Raw genomic sequence first — 20,019 nt, forward strand, 5'->3', positions numbered from 1 at the left:
TTTTTTTTATTTTTTTTTTTTTTTTTTTTTTTATTCTCGCGTTATATTAGCAAATAAAAAATATCTACTTGTGTATTGGTCATCTAAAGTGCAATGATTGAATTGGACATTCAGCTTTCTGTAAAGCTAGAGTGCAATTTAAAAAAGATCAAGCTAAACAGATTTTCATTAACTATACTGAATATCCAATTGCTTAATGTTATGAGTTTTATTATTCCTTATATTTAAATGATTTCTATAACTCGTATTTCGTGCAAAAAAGAAATTACGAAACTTACTTTTTCCCCGTATTCAGGATCAATCGCCATCATTTCTCGAAGTGTTTTTAATACCTTTACACATAATTTTTCTTCTTTTTCTTCGAGTAATTTTTCGGTATGCTTGATCAATCTGAAATACAAATATGATTATATCTATAACGGGGCTTTATCATTGCAAATTATAAAAGTGATAATACTGAAAAAAAAAAATATTACCTCCTAATAAATCCACCATTTCCACATCGTTTTCTAGCTTCAGTTGCTGCTGGAAATAATAGTTCCGGTCGATAGAGAATATCAACCAACAAGGACAATTCTGATTGTACCAATGGTTTAAGTTGTTCTTCCAATAAACATACTATATCTTGTAAACCTTCTATAATACTACGATCCAGGCGCATCAGCTACGAAGAAAAAAAGACTATACAGTTATAAATATAATTCAGGCATAAAAGGATATTATTTTTATCACGATTTTCCTATAAATGTACTATATATTATGTGAGACTAACGTAATGTAATTTAATTTTTGTATAGAGCAAATTACAATTTGTACAAATGACTCTTACTAATATACATCTCATTACTAAAAATTATATGTATATATATATCATATATATATATATATATATATATATATATAATTATAATATATATATGATATATATATATGATATATATATTTATATATATTAATTTATTTAATATACTATTATTTCAAAAATATACATAGGAATCTAAGGATTCAAATTAATGCTATGAGTTTTGAACAACTTTTACCTCATCTTTATAGCTGTCCATCAAAAGCATATCACTCTATACATTTAAGGAAACTTATTATAACATCATGAATGCACAAGAAATATTTGAATATATATTTTTAATTTTTCTATAATCACCTGACTTTGAGTACGTTCTATTTTCGGTTGTTTAGCAGCTTGAAGCCATTTACTTGTTTGCCTGCTAAGCATCGCTGCTTTATTAAACATAGATGCAACTTGACTTTCCAAATCAGTAGGAATGGCAATACCTCTTCCCTTTGCTTAAATTTCAAACGTAAAATATTATTCAACCATATATAATAATTTAAATAATTATTAAATAATCATATAAATTTTTTATTATACTTTTACAACTTACCAACGTCGGATAAAGTTCTTATACAATTTTCTACATTGAATCTTTGTCCTGCATTCAACCATATACATTGTGATACTTTAAATGCTGCATGAAGTAACTGGACAAATATAGGCTGTCGAGTCTAATAATTAACAAAAAAAAAAAAAAAGAAAAATAATTAATTGTTTTCTAAACAATTTTTGAGACAAAATTTTTAATATAAATAACAAACAAAATGAGAAAAAATTGAATAAATACGACCATGTGAGTGCTTTTATTGTATTAATGTGTGTTATTTGTTTTTAAGTATAAATTGTAATTATAGTGTACATATAATTTTGTAAAATTTATAATAAAGAGTTTAAAATGTAGTTTTAATAGTACACTGAAACTCTTTGTTGCATAAAATATGTACATATATGTGTATATATATATATATATTAAATACTATACCCATTTTGAAACTCATGCTGTCAATTACAAACATTACTTGTCAATGTTACTAATTGTAAAAACAAACTGCATATTTATAGATACTATTTTAATAATGTTACAAGACTTGTAATTATTATTAAGAATATCAAGACTATATAAGCCAATATTTATTAATATAGTTGTTATTAATAAATTATTAATAATGGCCCTTGTCATGATAATCTTACATTATTCAAAGAACTTTCTAAATTATTTTATAAGTGTACATAAATGTATTAAAATTTATTATCTGTCTTTAAGAAAAAAAAAAAAATTTCTTTTACTTTTAATATTTTATTCTTTATACAAGGATATGCAACGAAAGAGTATTTTCTATCAGAAACAAATGCACTTATATTATTCTTTGAAATATATTCTATATTGTTTTTTAAAACTAATCATATAAGTAATGGGAGTGTGTTTGTACAATTCTTGTGTTCTTAGGCCAAGACAGCACTCTACTATTAATACTCACATAACTTGCAAGATTATTGTCAATATTCCGGTCACATTCCTTGATGCTCCAATAAAGTCTAGCCTCGTGCAGTTGTTTCTATTAGTAAATCAACCCACCACCATTACAGACCCAGCACATAGACCCAGTAAACCCATGTTGTTGATTCAAGAAGGCCAGGTATTGCATGCCAAAAACACAGAACATGCCGCTGGTGCAATCAATAATGACCAAGCACATATCAAATAATATTAATGATGTCATCATATGTATTATATCAGTCTACTATTGTATTTTATATTACATAAAATGGATAATACGAATTTGATGATATACTACTACGTATTCCTATAAATTCGAAATATTAATTAAAAATAATTACTAATTGAAGTTCAATTCAAAGTTAATGATAAAAATTATAAAAAAAAAAATGGAGAAATGAAAAAATGATAAAAATGGAGAGAGAGAGAGAGAGAAAGAGAGAGAGAGAGAAAGAGGATGAAAAATATTTAGAAGAAAAAAAAAGAAAGAAAGAAAAGAAAAAAAAAAGGAAAAATTAAAAGAAATGATTTTGAGTTAAATAACATCTTCAATGTGCCTATGATATGTACTTGGTTGATGAATGAATGGTTAGTGTATGTAACATGCAAAGCATAAATTATGATATAAAATGAATATGTATATTTATTTTTTATGGCTAATTCAAAATGTATTTCTTAAATGAATCTATCTTCTCTAACTTGTTCTATCATCCTGTTTTCTTATTCCTGAAAACGAAAATTACCTAACAATATTATATATTTACATTATTTCTATATAATTGTTTTTTATCATTATCTAAATTTCTTTCCTTCGATTAAAATTCATTTGCGTTTACATCTATTTTATATTTACATATTTAATATAATACTAGCAATCCAATGAAAGTTGTACTTCTAAATCTATAATTCATTGATATTTATTGCTACAATTACCTCATTTTCGAAGAACTTCAGTCATATAATGAAACATAAAATAAAAACATAATACAATACAATATTCTTGAAACTACTATAATAGAATGAGATCGCTGAAATACTAATTCTCTAGTATAGTGTAACACCCATGAAACTTGTAGCACTATTATTCATTGCTAATTGTTTGTACCGACTCCAATGTATTATAATTGGTTGATTGCTTACAAAATTCAATTAGTATCAAATATCCTGAGTTGTCATAAGCACATGCATTTACATAATTCATTAAATACCCAAAAAATTTTACTTTTGTTTTTTTTTTTGTTTTTTTTTTTTTTTTACGCGAAGATGACTAAATTTGAAAGCCATTCTTGCTGTTTAGTCTTTTAATTGATATATTCAAAACATAGGGAAACGATTTTATACATTAACAAATCAATTATAAACAGCGTAAATAAAATGTGCCATTATTTCGAAGAAATATTTTTTGTGCTGTATATATATATATATATCTATATATTGATTTAAACAGAATAAGTTTATAAAAGAGAAAAAAAAAAAAAGATTCACACAAATTTTCAATATGATTTAAAACATGAAGTATTTGATATATTATTGTATAAAAAAGATTATATATATTTGAAAATAGGCACAACAATTTTATTTTACAGTATATATAACAAAAAAAAATTAAAAATTGAATATATATATATATCCGAATAAACAATGAAAAAATATGGAGAATAATAAATAAAATAATAATAAACCGTAAGAAAGTTTTATTTTGTTATAAAAAAAAAAAATAAAAATACACTACCTGGACTGTTGTACTCTGATCAGAAAATGGACTACTGAAGAATGTGGTAATGATATTCATTAAACAGCTTGTCACATAATTCTCTAAAGCAATATCTGCATCTTGTTGATCACTTTTAGGTGTTGCAATCAATGTCATATCTACAATGAATGACTTTTCAAATAAGGACCACATATGATTCGAATTATATATTTCTTTCATTTCTACTTCAGTATCTATGTAACAATGATTAAGGAAATTGATGTAAGCTTCCTTCACCTATTGAAATATACATATATATATATATGTATGTTGTGTTATAATGAATATTAAATATTAAATAACTATAACTGAAAATGTACCTAACATATACATATTATTGTTATTACCTCTGGTATACAATCTGGATGTGATACCATAGCAACAATATCATCTAATGGTAAAAGACTATGACATTTGATTTCAGTATTAACATTTTTACCCATTGTACAACAAGCTAATAACTTTACCAATTCAACGTGATATCTAAAATTTAAATGATAAAAATGTCATTAAAGGTATTTCCATTCTATTTGAAAATTAATTCCATTAAATAAACTAAATTTTATTTCAATTACTTAAGTGGACTACTTTCATCCATTCTGTGCCTTTCAGATCGCATCATTTCCACAAATTGATTAAACGAAGCTCTGTCATTATAAAAAACCAAAACGTCTTCTCCAGCTTGAACAAGCTAAGAAAATAAAATTGTTATTTTACTGTTAAAATATCTCATTGCGATTAAATAAATATTATATATAGCTCACCTCTTGCATCACCATTTCTTGACACTTTCTTATAAACTGATTTTCCGCTTTCACGATAGTTTGAAGAAATCTTAAATATTGCACATGTTTCCCATGTGTCTCTATGCAATGAACAAAGTGCTGAATCACTTTAACACTCACTTCATTGCAAAGAGTAGAATTGTCTTGAAAAATACTACATACTGTTTGTGCCTCTCGTATACCAGGATTTAAAAATAGATCTAATTGTTTGTGCAACAGAACCTGATTCTGTTGATTGCCCAGACAAAAGTTTTGCAAGAAATCATGTGCCAAACGCATTAGCTCATTCATTCTAACATCTTCTTTATCGTCAAAAGGTACTTGCAATAAATCTAATACAACAGTATGGACACCAACATTTCGCAAAAGTCTTTGCTCGTGTTTACGTGGCTTTACTTGTCCACCTGGTATTGTTTGTATACAGAGTTTATTCATTCGTATTAATATTTGTTGAATTTTTTTATATTCCTCAGCTTGATCCACGCTTAATGGCGGACCAATATCCAAATCTATCGCTGATCCTTTAATAACGCATTTAAATGAAAAACTTAATTTAATCATAAAAGAATTATTTTAATGTAAACAATATGACAAAGAAACCTTTTTTATCGGACGTAGACAATTGCGGTGGTGCTTTACGAGGCGTTGAAGAGTCCTCTTCGTCTTCTTTACTTTTTTTCTTTTTATTTCCGTGTTCTTCTGTAGCTTTTGACTTGTACACCCAAAGTTCAGATTTCTCAACCGATTGACGTAAAACATCTAAATCTGCCTTAATTTGCTTGTAAGATTCAACATCGCTATCTGAGACTAAAAGTTGTACCTAACAATCGAAATGACAATAAATTTATTATAATAAAAAGTTCTAATAAAACATTAAATTATTATAGATTATATTCAAATGACGAACCTGTTTAAATGCTTGCAATACTTCTTGCCTTTGGCTAAAATGTCTAAATAATAAATGTAAAGCTCCAGATACTAAAGGTGGATAATCGTGCATTGCTAAATGAAGTAAAACGCGTAAAAATGTTCTTCCACCTAGACCATCTAGATCCAACGCCACACATTCTTCACTAAATAACATATTTTTTTTAAATAATTAATTTATTAGATTTATCATTAAGATATAATAGAATTTACCTGCTTCCAAAGATCCCTTCGGCTTGTGTTCCAATGGATTCCAAATCAATGGTTTTTTGACAAAGTTGACTTAAGTCTTGACCAGAAGCTTTTTCAGTTTCATCAAATTCTTGTTTGAAAATGCTCAATAAACAAGAAATTCTATAATCCAATCGAACGTCGAGAATAAACTGAAGTATTTCAATTATTTTTAATTTGGTGTCCATCACCAAGGGATATTCTTTCTTTGAAGTAATCTTTGGCCTTGGAGATGTGCTTCCAGCCAATACTTGTCCAGCCGGTCCTAAAGTTAAACTCGTCATCACAGCACCCATATCTCCAATACATCTGAGAACTCCTCCTTCGGCTATTAAAATACACGGTAACGTTATTTAATATAAAAAATTTTTATTGTATAATTTATTAATAAATTAATTTCATTTTATCAATAATAATTAACACATTACAATACATTTAATAACACACGTGTAAATATAACAGCCGAATATATCTATAATCTACTAATAAACAGAATGATTATTATGTATACATTAATTATCATTTTATAGGACCTAATAGAATATTACCTGCCTCTTCAGAATCCATAGACTCAGCTAAGAAATATTCAGAAAATCAGGTAGTTAGTTACATATATTATTGGATAATACATTACAGAAACAAAAGGATGATTAGGGGGAAAATATATACAATTGTATGTTAAGGTTTTATAAAATATCAATTAAAATATCAAATTTACAGCCATGCAAATAATACAGGATAATACAATTAAAATATATAAGGGAGTAAGGATTATTGATAAAAAATTATATAATTCAAATACCGATCTCATATAAATTATGTTAAATATATTACAATAATATATTTATAATATATAAATAAACTTACAGTCAATTTCTCCAGTTGGTATTTTCCCATCAATGAAATCATTTTCAGAGACACAATCTAAGATACTTAATAATGTTTTAGTTAATCTTAACAAATCGTTAAAACTGTAGAATCCAAAATAAATTAAATCGCGTGCTAATTTAACCACCTGTGAGAAAGATAAAAAAAGAAAAAAAAAACATTATTTATTATATTACTAAAATGCACATAATTATTTAATAATTTTTATTATTATAGACAAGGGATATGTCACAAATAAATTGAATTTTATTTACCTCAAACGTAAGCTTATTTTGTTCTTGATCTGCAAAAGACCACATCTTTGCAACAACATTGCAGAGATAATCTTCCACGAATTTTATGGTTGAACTAAATTTTACGCGAACAGCTTCTTTATTTTCGTCGGGCATTTTATTTGTATCATAACTAAAATATTTAAGAATTTGTGATAAACAAATATCAAAAGAAAAAAAAAAAAAAAAAAAAAATTAAAATCAATATAAATAGACATTTTAATTTTATCACGTACTCATTAATGCTCATTTTCAATGGAATTTCGGACCAAAGACGGGCATACTTCACTGGTGTCACTTGTTCTTGTGGATCTCTATCCACATGAAGATGTAACATAAGTCGACTAAATGAGGCACGTAATTCATACGGTACATTTTCATCTTCCATGCATCTAAAAGAAGTTCATAATTATGAAAAAAAAAAAAAAAAAAAAAAAAAAAAAAAAAAGAGAGAAAAAGAAAAAAAATTATAATTCCATGTAATCATCGAATAATTACAATAGACGCTAATAAACCCACTTAAGTATGAGATCTATATCCAAATGCGTTGATAAATTGTTAAGCGCTAAATATTGCCTGTTAAGGCACATATTGCTAAATAAGTTCAATTGATGTCTGTAATAATCCAAAATTGCTGGTCCCAGTAAATTACCCAGCTTAGCGTTCTTCGATAGCTCGCATAAAGACTTTGATTTCTATAATGTAAATTAATTAAAAAATAAACAATATATGTTTTTACGCATTATATGAGTTCAATAAAAATTACATACCGTTGCATTGTTCCAAAAAAGATATACTTCATCTTTTTCTTTAACGATTACTTGAGACTCGTCATTGTCTTGCTTTTGATCAATCATTTTCATTTCAGTTTTAACCTTCATCATCCTATAAGAAAGAAAATTTCATTCGTATATCTATAAATTCATTAAATCAATTATATAAATATAAATTAAATGAACAATTTCTCTTGCCTGGTCTCTAATAAAATATCTTTATTTTTTTCACTGAGTACACTTTTACATATCAATTCTTGTGTTACGGCAATAGCTTTCTTATTGGAAATACATAAATCCGACAAGTAATCTAAAAATCTAGATTCCCAATTGTGCATATTTTTTCTTACAAGACCTACGAACGTTTCGATCTCGGCTGCTGTAATATGCTTTTCTAATAATTTTCGATTATTGTGTAAAAGCGCTGTGATCGTGTCCTCTGCCAAAATATCATATCCAATTTGCTTTTGCATGAAAGCAAAATGTTTGGCAATATATTCCTAAGAACAAATGTTTTAATTAAATATCATAAATATATGAATAATCGATGTAAAACAATTTTTCCGATTGACGTTCTAAATTTACCTGATTTTTTCTGTAATCTTGTTGGGACAGTCTAAGTATACGATAACACAATCGAAACATATATTTGTACGGTGCATGTCTTGGATCATTAAGTTCCTCTATTCTAAGAAATGGTCCCTCACCCTCGGCCGATTCTAAAAATGGTGCCTGAAATTCTTATTTCTTAGCACATACAGCCTTACACAAACACATTATATTTGATACTCTGATAATATTACAATACCTGAAGTATCTTAAATAATTGACCCAGAATATATTGTTCTCGGAGTAATTTTTGTCGGTCTCTAACCGCATTCGTTACGATTAACTCCAAAGCCTCGGATTTATTTTGCTCGTTTTCTAATCCCGCAATAAAATAAACTATATCTTGCAATAAACTAGTTACGGCCCTCCGTTCATTATGGGAAATTGTACCCTTCTCCAATTTACAATTTATAGATGCCAATACTTTACAGGCATCATTTGCAAAATCTAAATCTCGTACCTCTACCGGTGATACAGATCTCAATGCAAAAGCCTCTTTGTCTTCTTTGTTTAACGCACAACCAACCTTACAAGTGAGAAATAATTTGTTAATATTCAAAATTACGAACGATGTATGACACTCATATAAAATAATAAATGAAAAATGATATATATATATATATATATATATATATATATATATATATATTATATATATAAGCAATGCGATACCTTTGACATTACTGGCTTTTCGTCATCCTTGTCAATCGGTACGCTTGTCGAGTGAACCCACGTATTTGTACATATATGGTGTAACCTAACGAAGGAAGATTGAGGTACTAAACTATCACCCCTCGTTAATGTGGTTGGATCTAATTCGAATAAAGAACTAATCTCGTTGCTGTGTGGTACTGAAACCAATCTATAAACTTGAACAGCAGGATCTATTAAGTAAAAAAAAGAACATTGTTATTATAATCTCTATGAATGTCTATGATAAATATTTGTTTGAGATTTTCAACGATTCCATGAATAACATCCGTATCTTACCACGTTTGCTATTATTTGTCTCATAAGGCTCATCTGTGTCAATCTCAGCGGCAAGATATTGACCCGTTGCTAAATGCTTGAATCTAAAAAGAGAATTCCAATGTCCTGCTCCACCCCTGCAAGGATCATGTTGTACGACTTCAACTTCCCATAATGCTTTACTACTAGTAGCAGCAGTCGCACTAGTCCTTCCTGTTGTCCTAAGAAAAACGTGTTGCTTCTTTTTATATTCGTCCATCGTTAAAAATTTTTCTTGCTCGGCATGAAAGAGCCTAACGACATCGCCACCCTTAAGTATCTCCTCTTGATTCTCTCTATGCTCCATAAAAAGTGTCACTTTCCAGGATGTTGACGAATTAACGACATTCACTTCTTTACATCCAGGATTATCGCTGAGCTCGTAATTGGCCGCTACATGAAGCCCTTGTCTTCCAGCATTCACCGGTTCTAATATCACCTTATCACCAACTACTACGCTATCTCCGTCACTTCGCAATTTATAAAATGGCATTATGTAAAGCCAAGAACCCTCATTCCCATTTGCATCTAGGTATACTCTCATTGCGTTCTTCTCAAGAAGCGCCGGTAATCTCTTGTTAACAGTCAAGAACTTATTTGACTTCAAATGTAAAAGCTGAAAATATATAAATATATAAATATATATATATATATATATATATATATATATATATATATATATATATATATATATATATATATATAAGTATAATGAACATCGATAAATTTATATGGATTAAAATTTTGTAAAAATATTAATTTAAGACATATTGAACGATGAACGTATTTTAATAGGGACACAAAGAGAAGATTGTTCTCGTATATCGTGACGTTATATCTTTGTCAATGAAGGTATGACGCCTCTAGGAACATTTTCCAAGAGACAAAATCTAATAAAATCGCCTGAATGCGTCGAGAGTATCCTTACTTTATCGTACAATGTTAATTAGATTAATCGTTAATACTATTTGTGGTCTTCTTCAGCGTCCAATACGATAGACGAAATTATTATTATTATTATTATTATTATTATTATTATTATTATTATTATTATTATTATTATTATTATTATTATTATTATTATTATTATTATTATTATTATTATTATTATTATTATTATTATTATTATTATTATTATTATTATTACTATTATTACTGTTATTACTATTATTATAGTAAGAAGAAAGAGAAATCGTTTGGGAGGAAAATATTAAAAGAATATATTATAATGATATAATAAAATGAAATATTTTACCTGAACAACATTGCCATAAGAGACGATGGAGCCCAATAATTTTTTATTCTCTGTTTCATTTTGCTTTTTTTCGATTTCTGCGGCATGCTATATAATCATTAATGAAAAATATTCCTCGTATTATTTTTATTACATCTATAAACGATTAATCATTAATTATAATCAATAGAAAAGAAAAAAAATAAGCAATTTACATGAAGTCTTTTCAATAATCCAGCGTCTGTACCCGAACTGCCACTTTGCTTTGCCGCCTTCCAAAATTGCTTTTGGGCGGAATAACGATTCATAGGACATATCTTGAAGAGGCAATCTAAAAAAAAAAAAAAAGAAAAAACGAAAAAAAAAAGAAAAGAAAGAGAAAGAAAAAAAAAACCACGGGCGATATCAAAACGTTCCTTATATTATATACTGTCTTATATATAACGAAATAATTTCATCGTTAAATTAATAAATAATCACCTCTGAACTTTTTCGGTGGATTCGTCAAATCTCCAGCTTCGGGACATACGACGCACCTGTCGTCTACCAATCTGGAAGAAGAAAGGAAAAAAAAAAAAAGAAAAGAAGAAAAGAAGAAAAGAAACATATCAATACGAACGAAACGTTGTTACATGACGATCGTAAATAACGAAAGAATTACATTGAAATATTATTAGATATTGCAATAGTAAAATTGTCGTTAGATAAACGTGGTCCAGATGGAATGAAACCATCTTGTGGATCAATATTGGGGAAGGCTACATCTCTCCCCGGGCTTTAAAGCTGTACGAGAAATGGTACGTGAACTTATAGATTTACGCGTATCGTAAACTTGAAAGTAAATGGCTATATTTATTTTCATATTAAAGAAAAAGAAAAGAAAAAAAAAAAGGAAAAAGAAAAATAAAATACATTATATTCATTTACAAAACGGAACGTTAACGTTTCGATCAACTTTTATTCCATTTGTTTGATGCTACATAATAATTCAATTTTAATAAAATTTTCGATCGAACACTTTTTTCGAATGCAATATCGCTATTGAACGCGTCACGTAATATACAACAAATATAGTATTACATACGATACTTTTCAATAGTTGATCATTTAGGATAGCTAAATGTAATTACACATGGTTAGATAGATCTATTAATCAAATCAACGTGCAAATTGAGTCATCACTTCGTCGATCTGCAACTACGATATCTCAAATATCGAGGTAATAAACTAATTGACACTTTTAAACGTTAAATCCGAAATACTTCGGAATAGAAATTTTTTTTCTCTTTTTCTTTTCAGGAATGTCTACTTCTAAATATCCCATGGGAAAAAAAAAAAAAAAAGAAACCACAGGTTTTCTTCCCTTTCAATTTAAATCGATCCTTTTATATTTCATGCTTTATTAAACCGTGCCGAGGATATGCGCACAGTGACGATATACATATATATATATATATATATATTTATGTAAGGTATTTTCTTTGAACACAATAACTATCCGTAAACATATTGTTTGTTGACGCTCGACAAGAGAATATATAAGCTTCACCTGGTTTACTAACAAGATTGCGTTTAGGGTTCTCTCACTCTACACCTAAAGCTCTTTTCCAAAGGTTGACCCGGTCTACGACATTTCTAATATAACATTATATCGACTGTTTATCTCGTATCGTATTTCATCGAGTATTTTCTTCTTCTTCGCAGATAAAAAAAAAAAAAAAAGGAAGAAAAGAAAAAAAGAAAAAAAAAGAAGAAGAAGGAAAAAAAAGAAAAAATTACGCTTTATGAAAACTCTATTTATATCGCCTATCCAATCTCCGTACATTAATACGATGGATTTACAATTTAACGCTTTAATAAACGCTAACAGGAGACAGAATGGAAAAAAACAGAAAAAAAAAAAAAAAAAAGAAAAAAAAATATCAATCCCGGAAAAAGCACTTTCATTTACGGAAATAAATAAAAATTAAAAAGAAAATAAAAAAAAAGAAATAAAAAAATATCACGAGTATACAAGACGTTTTTCAATTATATAAAGCTATTATATACGAAATACGCAGTAGTAAGTACTTAAAAAAAAATAATATATAATATATATATATATATATATATATTATATATTATATTATGTAATATATATATATATATATATATATATATATATATATATATATATATATCAAAAAGGAACTTCCTTTTCCGGTTACCAGTCGTTGATAAATTCTACCAAGAAAATTTATCACAAAGTATTCATTGGATATTAATTTCGTACGAGTAGAATATATCTATCTTCTATTTCTTCGTCTTTTTTCTACTTTTTTTTTTTTTATAATCGTAACTATTATAATACGTAAATAAATCGGATGAAATGACACCGAACGATATTGCATAGAGATAAGGGAAGATCGGATATCGAAGGAAAAGAACGACGTGAGCAAAAACCGATATATTGTTATTTCTGGCGACGTATCGCGTTAGAAACGTGTGACGAGAAAGGATGCAACTACATACATATATACATGCATATATACATACATACATATATACATACATAAATACATACATAGACGCATACATACATACATACATCATACATACATACGTATGTACGTACAGACACGCATGCATGCATGTATGCATGGATGCATACATACATATATGCATACATAGGCATATAATATATACGATATGTGTAACAGGCTGATGCTGCTGCGATTACAGAGAGGATTATCATCAACGATGTTGTGCCTGGTGTTAAGGCACCGGAAATAGAGCGGAAGACGAACTCGAGCGCGAATAAAACCGCAAATGAATCCCTTCGTAAATGATGGGCGAGCTTCCAAGAGGGCAACGCGAATAAAGTTACTTTCGAAAAGTCAACGTTTCAAACTCTGAGATTAGGTATTGGTAAAATTGAAGGAGAAAGAAAAACAGAAAAAAAAAAAAACGTTGAATTATATAATTATGTAATTAATGTTGTTTATTCGAAAGGTCGAATTTCGCTATACACGACATAAAATAATATAACGCGATAACTTATTAAGAAGAAAAAAAAAACAAAAAAAAGAGAGAGAGAGAGAGAGAGAGAGAGAGAGAAAAGAAATCGAAAATAAAAATATCTCAATGTTTCGATCATAGCTTATAATTAACAACGACGTAACTTTAACCTATAGACAGAGAAAGTGGTGAGAGATATCGGAATATCTGACAATCTCCAATTTCGAGCGTAACCTAGTATTCACCCGCTGACATTAATTATGTCCTATTCAGCTGCGCCAAATTAGTGCGCGCCAAACTTACGTACTGCCATTGACAACGGACAAGTACCTAGCATGATCTATAATACTATGATTAACAAAAGTCAAACATAGTAATTAAATGGAAATTGGGAGACACAACGTTCAACAAAATATCTTATGATTAGCAATGTAAACAAAATTTTGTCATTTTCATCTTTTAATATGATAATATGTTAAAGGAGAGAAAAAAAAAAGGAAGAAAAAAGCCCTCCCCCCCCCCCCCACGCCACAGCGCGTATTTGTTAATTTTTAACGAACGACGAAAACAATGGATTCTATCCATTGTATGTAACTTTCAAATAAGATTACGTAAAATTCGACCGAACGGAATCGTTCATTATCCTCATTGTTTCGATCATTTGAAAAATATTCTCTTTCATTGGAGAACTCATAAAACACGATACTTTTCAAATAGATAAATGCAAAATCCATAGACAAATGTGTATATAACTATGAGACGACGAGAATAATGAGAGAATCTACATTGTGTATCTCATAGGAAAGACTTATTGAACAAATGAGATTTACGATAGTATTGGTAAGATCTTATTTAAGAACTCATTCATACACTAGTGAATGCTACCGATATGAGCAAAGTGTACCCGACCTATTTTCTTAAATCACTTATATGTCCCTTCCCCAACCCCTTTTCATCCTCTCCGTATTCACTAAAGAACATGTGCAAATAATGCACCGTGAAAAAAAAAGTTATTAGCTGAGGATGACGAAACGATTATGAAAAATTCTTTTTTTTTTTTTTATCTTCATCAGAGACATCTTCTTTAAAAATCATTCTTCAAAAATTAAACTAATTGCCTTGTAACGCATAAAAATTTTTATCATCGATATAAATATTTAATTATCATTCATATTTCTTCCATTTCTTTCTTCTACTTATTTTTATACATATATATATATATATATATATATATTTTTTTTTTCTTTTATTTTTATTAGCCATTATCGCTCATATATGCTACACGTTCACGATGTACACACACGACACGTTCTCATCATATTTTCTTTCAACTTAAAGTATTCTCGTTAGTACTTTGTAATCGAGCGTAGAAAGTACGGGAAGAGGTTGATTACAAAGAGATCGCTTTATTGCCACTCCCCGTTATCAACATCCTATCTTTACGACGCCTCCGTTCATCTCCTCTTAGCACGATTTATATATAATGCAAAATACGTGTATGTATGCGTGTATAATAAACATAGTGGAAACATGAACGTGTGGTAAATAAAGCTGCTACGCGTTGCAAAATTCCAATGTAAAAATATTTATCTGGTCTTACGAAAAGAAAAAAAGAAAAAAAAAAAAAAAATAAACAAATAAATAAATAAATAAATAAATAAACTGAAGGAAAAGGAAAGAAAAAAGAAGAAGAAAGAAAGAGCTCGAGTATTTACGACGCGCGCGAGTCGTCGTGAATTTTGTCGATAGAGAAGAACGTTATAAAAAATGAAAATAAAAATAAATAATGTATTATTTCATCGACCGGGTATGTAAATAAAACTAAAGCAATATTTTTACCTCTATACACCTATCCACCACCTACCTACCTACGTAGTACCTACCTACCTACCTATCTAATTATCTATTTACCTTCTATTACAAACAGGATTGAAGTTTTTCGATAAATAAATGCTTTCGATAAATTAACGTTCGTTTTGATCCATTTTATTGTCAATCGATCGGTCGATCAATCGATCGATCAATCAATCGATCAATCGATCGTTAAGATTAATGGAGATCGTAATCTACGTTAATTTAAACAGTGGGCAGATATGATGTATGAACAATGTATCGACGTACGAATATCCTGGTAACGAATCCGATTAACTTGGGGTGACCGAGTAGAATTCCATCGGGAATTATATAAAATTAATTGAATCGAAACAAACACATAATGACTTTCGATTTCTCTCTTCCCTTTTCGGACACTTTGCCCGATCCATTATCAACTAAAAAGGCACGTTATCGCTATTGATTATTTATTTCTTTCTTTATTTATTTATTTATTATTTGTATCTAATAAAAACTATCTGATGCATCGTTATGACGTATATGCGTTTAAAAAAAGAAAAGAAAATAAAATGAAATGAAATCCAAATATTCATCAAAACGTCACGTTCGAGAGATTGATTATAATTTTTACAGTTGGCCTGAATGAAAATAAGCCGATGAGATTAAGAAAAAAAAAGAAAAAAAATGAGAGTAAAAAAAAAAAGAAGAAGAAGATGAAGAAATAGGAAAAGAAGGAATTTATTTTCAATCGTAAATATTTCCTGACAGTTAGAATTTTACAATCTCTTTAATTACATGTCATTAATTCCACGATTTCGTTATTTAAGAAAATCACGAAGTAACGAGGACGATAGGGTCCGGTCTATCATTTAAATTGCCATCGTAAAAGATTAAACACGGGGAGGAGGATAGAGAGATAGAGGCACGAAGAGCAAACTATTTGAAAGCAAATCCAAGTAAATCGTGTTAAGTAAATATATCTAAGTGAATACGAACGGATTAGGAAAAGTGGATATTATCTGTGAGATTTTTTTTTTCCTTTTTTCTTTCTTTTTCTCAAATATCGCCGCGATAAGTACATAGATGGATTAGCAACATTTAGATGAAGTTTCATTCTCGTGTTACATAAATAAAGGAAGCAAAAAAAAAAAAAGAAAGAAAAGAAAAGGGAAAGGGAAAAAATCGTGATCGTATATGAAACAATAGTAATAATAGATAATTAAAAAAAGGAAGTTCACGGCCATCTAGAACGTCGTTGGTTATGGCTTCTTTACGATCGATCGAGTATACAAAGAGCAGAAAAATGTTGCGCATTCGGCCAGCAAATCGTATCTACCCGTTCTAATCCGTTCAAAACTATCATCACAATCCACTTACCCCAATGTTGAAAGAAAACCTGAAACACTTCCCTCGGCGTAGAGACTGACGATATCGCCGAGATGGAGGAAACTCGCCGAACCAAGAATTTCACCCATTTTGCAGCGCTTTTCTTTCGCGTGTTTCCCAATACCTCGAAATCAGAGGTAAACGCCTCGATCACTACAACTTTTAGCCGATCGAATTAGTCATGGCGACACCTGAAAGGAAAGAAAAAATAATATAAAAAAAAAAAATAAAAAAAAATAAAAAAAATAAAAGAAATAAAAAAAATTAAAAAAAAAATAAAGAAAAAAGAGAGAAGATTATTATTAATAAAAAGATCTCACCGAGAGATAATTATTCATTAACGAATAAACATATATAAATTCGATATACAATATGATCGATAATTCGTCATATTTTCTATAAATACCAATTGCAACAATGATTTGATGCAATTTAAAATATTTTATATAATGGATAAACATGATTATTTCCTGTTACGTTGAAATCATTAAAATGAAATTCTTTTCAACTTGTATTTTCGTTTATCAATCTTTGATCCTTTTTTTTTTTTTCCTTTTTTTTTTTATCCACGATCGTTAAACCATTTACTTACTACTACTTTTCTCTCATTCCTAAGAAAGAGAAATAAATATCTCTATGAGAGCTATTTCAATTCTCGTCTATATAAATTATGTGCATATAGGATACGACGAACGAAAGTATCGTAGATTAAGAATGGCTTATCGGACGCGAACGACCGACCAAACGATCGAATGGACCGCAACGAGGTCGGCTTTGAATTTATCTGACCCTTAACCTTCGCTTATAAGCTCACAATAATGCTAAAGAATTAAATGTTCTTTCAAGGTTAATTTTTTACAAGGCTATTCGTTTCACAAGGGATCTCCGTTTCTTTTTTAAAGAACTATTGTTTTTTTTAAATCGCAAATAATACTGCGTCCTACCTTCGTGACCTTAAAAAAAGAAAGGAAAAAAAAAAAAAAGAAGAAAAGAAAAAAAGAGGAAAAAAAAATTATTCAAGATACATTCTCCTAGTTGATAATAATTCCTTCTTAATTTTTTGAAAAATCGTCACAATCATTTCATTCACTAGAATCAAACGTTCAAGCTTTAAAAGTTCCTTTCAAATTCTATTTTCCGTAATCTCCTACGCGTAATAAAAAATGCAAATTTGATGAACGATCTTATCTACTCTCTACGAGTAATTTATTTTCCCTTTTTTTCTTAATTTGTATGTCAATGCAAGTTCGTATCAGCATTTATGACTCAAGAGAGTATTTTAAACATGTCTTTCTAATGTCTTTCAAAGTGTGACCACATAGCGTACATACGAATCTATTTGAACGGAACAACAGAAAGAAGAGAGAGAGAGAGAGAGAGAGAGAGAGAGAGAGAGAGAGAAACGATTAAATTATGAATGAGAAATCACCATAACGAAGGATGGATTTACAATGGATGTGTGAACGTCACGAACAGTCAATTAATTTTCGTTCGAACGAGACCCAATTATCAATCTACATGATCAACGTGCATTATCAAAACACAAAGGATTTTTATCCAATATTTTTTCTTTCTCTTATTCTTATTCTCCCTCTTTCTCTCTCTCTCTTTTCTCTCTTTCTCTCAAGATTATCAATGAAATAGTCTTTGACAGAGAAAAAAAAAACTCCAAAAATGTCGAGATAATCGAAATTGAGGAAACACTTTCTTATTGCACGGAGTTCACGCTTAAAGCGTGTAAAATACGTACATATTGCATAATGAATGACTTGAGCCATAATACATACACGTGACCAAGAGTCTCGAGGGAAATGTTAAGCACGTGATAAAGTTTGATGTTAGACGTCGTAGCACAGTCGTAATTAGCAACTCTTGTAGGAGACGAATGCGTTTTGCCTGCATTTCATTTCTTTGATTTAGAAATAGAGAAAAAGAGAAGAAGAAGCGAAAGAAGAAGATGAAGAAGAAGTAGGAGAAGAAAAAAAAAATAAACAAGGAAGGAAAAGAAATAAAGAACAAGAAAAAGAAAATACAAAAAGCGCAACAAAGGAGAAAGAGAAAAAAGGGAAAATTAGAAAATGAGAAAAGAGTACGGTGAAAAGAGAGAAAGAAGAGAAAAGAGGGGAAAAAAGGGAGAAAAAAAAAAAGAAAAGATCTTAGAAAGAGTACGGAAAATAAACTTGGAGAAATCATTATTAATTGAACGCATGTTCGTTCCACGTAAAAGATTTCCTAACAAGATGGTTCTGTAACAATCGATCGGGTTCTTTCTATCGTGAAACGTTTATACTACGCGTTTCGCCTCACTCGATGAAACGTAACGAGATATAATTTTCGCCTTGTATACATAATCGTACATACATACGTACTTAGTTACTTTATGTATATATATATATATATATATATATATATATATATATATATGTATACATACGTATACAGACATACGTGTTCGCAATAAATGCACTAAGACGTTATATATTAGAATGTAAAAAGAGTAAAGCAAACTGACAGATGTTCCTAGGGTATATTTCTTCTTTGTTATTGTCGACGGTGGGGTCGATCGAGAGCAACGATCAATTGGCCGTCAATATGGCCTAATGGAAATGCACCGATGCATCGATAAACGAGAGATGAGTGTACTTATACTTAACGAGTATAATATTATCGTCGAAAGTTATCAAACGACGTTCCGGATGAATGTCGTATAAGATCCATAAGGTTTCAAAATATTTTCAATTACATGAAATTCACACAAATCTTACGTCTTACTACTTATACGATTTGCCAATTGTATGTGCTAAATTACTTCGTTTTTTCACTTAAAGTGTAAGTTCAATTTTTAAGAGAATGAGGTACAATTTAAAAAAAAAAATAATAATAAAAAAAAAAAAAAGAAAACGAACAAAGAAAACAAATTTTATTTGCACATTTTGCGCGATGTTTACTTAGAGAATCCATACGTTCGAGACTCA

The 20,019-nt window shown here is 29.1% G+C and overlaps 1 protein-coding gene across 4 annotated transcripts in view; it reads right to left on the reverse strand.

Moving 5' to 3' along the window:
• The window catches only part of LOC124427667 (inositol 1,4,5-trisphosphate receptor), a 34,157-nt gene that overhangs the window by 8,062 nt on the left and 6,076 nt on the right, over positions 1-20,019 (reverse strand). For all 4 annotated transcript variants that reach the window (XM_046970879.1, XM_046970877.1, XM_046970875.1 and 1 more), the window contains exons 2-28: positions 17,036-17,235; positions 11,309-11,379; positions 11,044-11,159; positions 10,850-10,936; positions 9,577-10,210; positions 9,259-9,470; positions 8,786-9,112; positions 8,563-8,709; positions 8,176-8,477; positions 7,975-8,089; positions 7,724-7,899; positions 7,441-7,596; positions 7,187-7,337; positions 6,912-7,059; positions 6,593-6,619; positions 6,027-6,372; positions 5,794-5,959; positions 5,487-5,706; positions 4,866-5,407; positions 4,677-4,792; positions 4,449-4,584; positions 4,081-4,338; positions 2,329-2,406; positions 1,401-1,521; positions 1,160-1,302; positions 477-664; positions 279-390 (exon numbers count right to left, since the gene is read on the reverse strand). In XM_046970879.1, the coding sequence (XP_046826835.1) occupies positions 279-390; positions 477-664; positions 1,160-1,302; positions 1,401-1,521; positions 2,329-2,406; positions 4,081-4,338; positions 4,449-4,584; positions 4,677-4,792; positions 4,866-5,407; positions 5,487-5,706; positions 5,794-5,959; positions 6,027-6,372; positions 6,593-6,619; positions 6,912-7,059; positions 7,187-7,337; positions 7,441-7,596; positions 7,724-7,899; positions 7,975-8,089; positions 8,176-8,477; positions 8,563-8,709; positions 8,786-9,112; positions 9,259-9,470; positions 9,577-10,210; positions 10,850-10,936; positions 11,044-11,159; positions 11,309-11,379; positions 17,036-17,133 (5,193 nt within the window). In that variant the 5' untranslated portion in view covers positions 17,134-17,235. The remainder of the gene's footprint in view (positions 1-278; positions 391-476; positions 665-1,159; positions 1,303-1,400; positions 1,522-2,328; positions 2,407-4,080; positions 4,339-4,448; positions 4,585-4,676; positions 4,793-4,865; positions 5,408-5,486; positions 5,707-5,793; positions 5,960-6,026; positions 6,373-6,592; positions 6,620-6,911; positions 7,060-7,186; positions 7,338-7,440; positions 7,597-7,723; positions 7,900-7,974; positions 8,090-8,175; positions 8,478-8,562; positions 8,710-8,785; positions 9,113-9,258; positions 9,471-9,576; positions 10,211-10,849; positions 10,937-11,043; positions 11,160-11,308; positions 11,380-17,035; positions 17,236-20,019) is intronic.

This window comes from Vespa crabro, chromosome 10, assembly GCF_910589235.1.
Source record: "Vespa crabro chromosome 10, iyVesCrab1.2, whole genome shotgun sequence".
Classification (NCBI taxonomy): domain Eukaryota; kingdom Metazoa; phylum Arthropoda; class Insecta; order Hymenoptera; family Vespidae; genus Vespa; species Vespa crabro.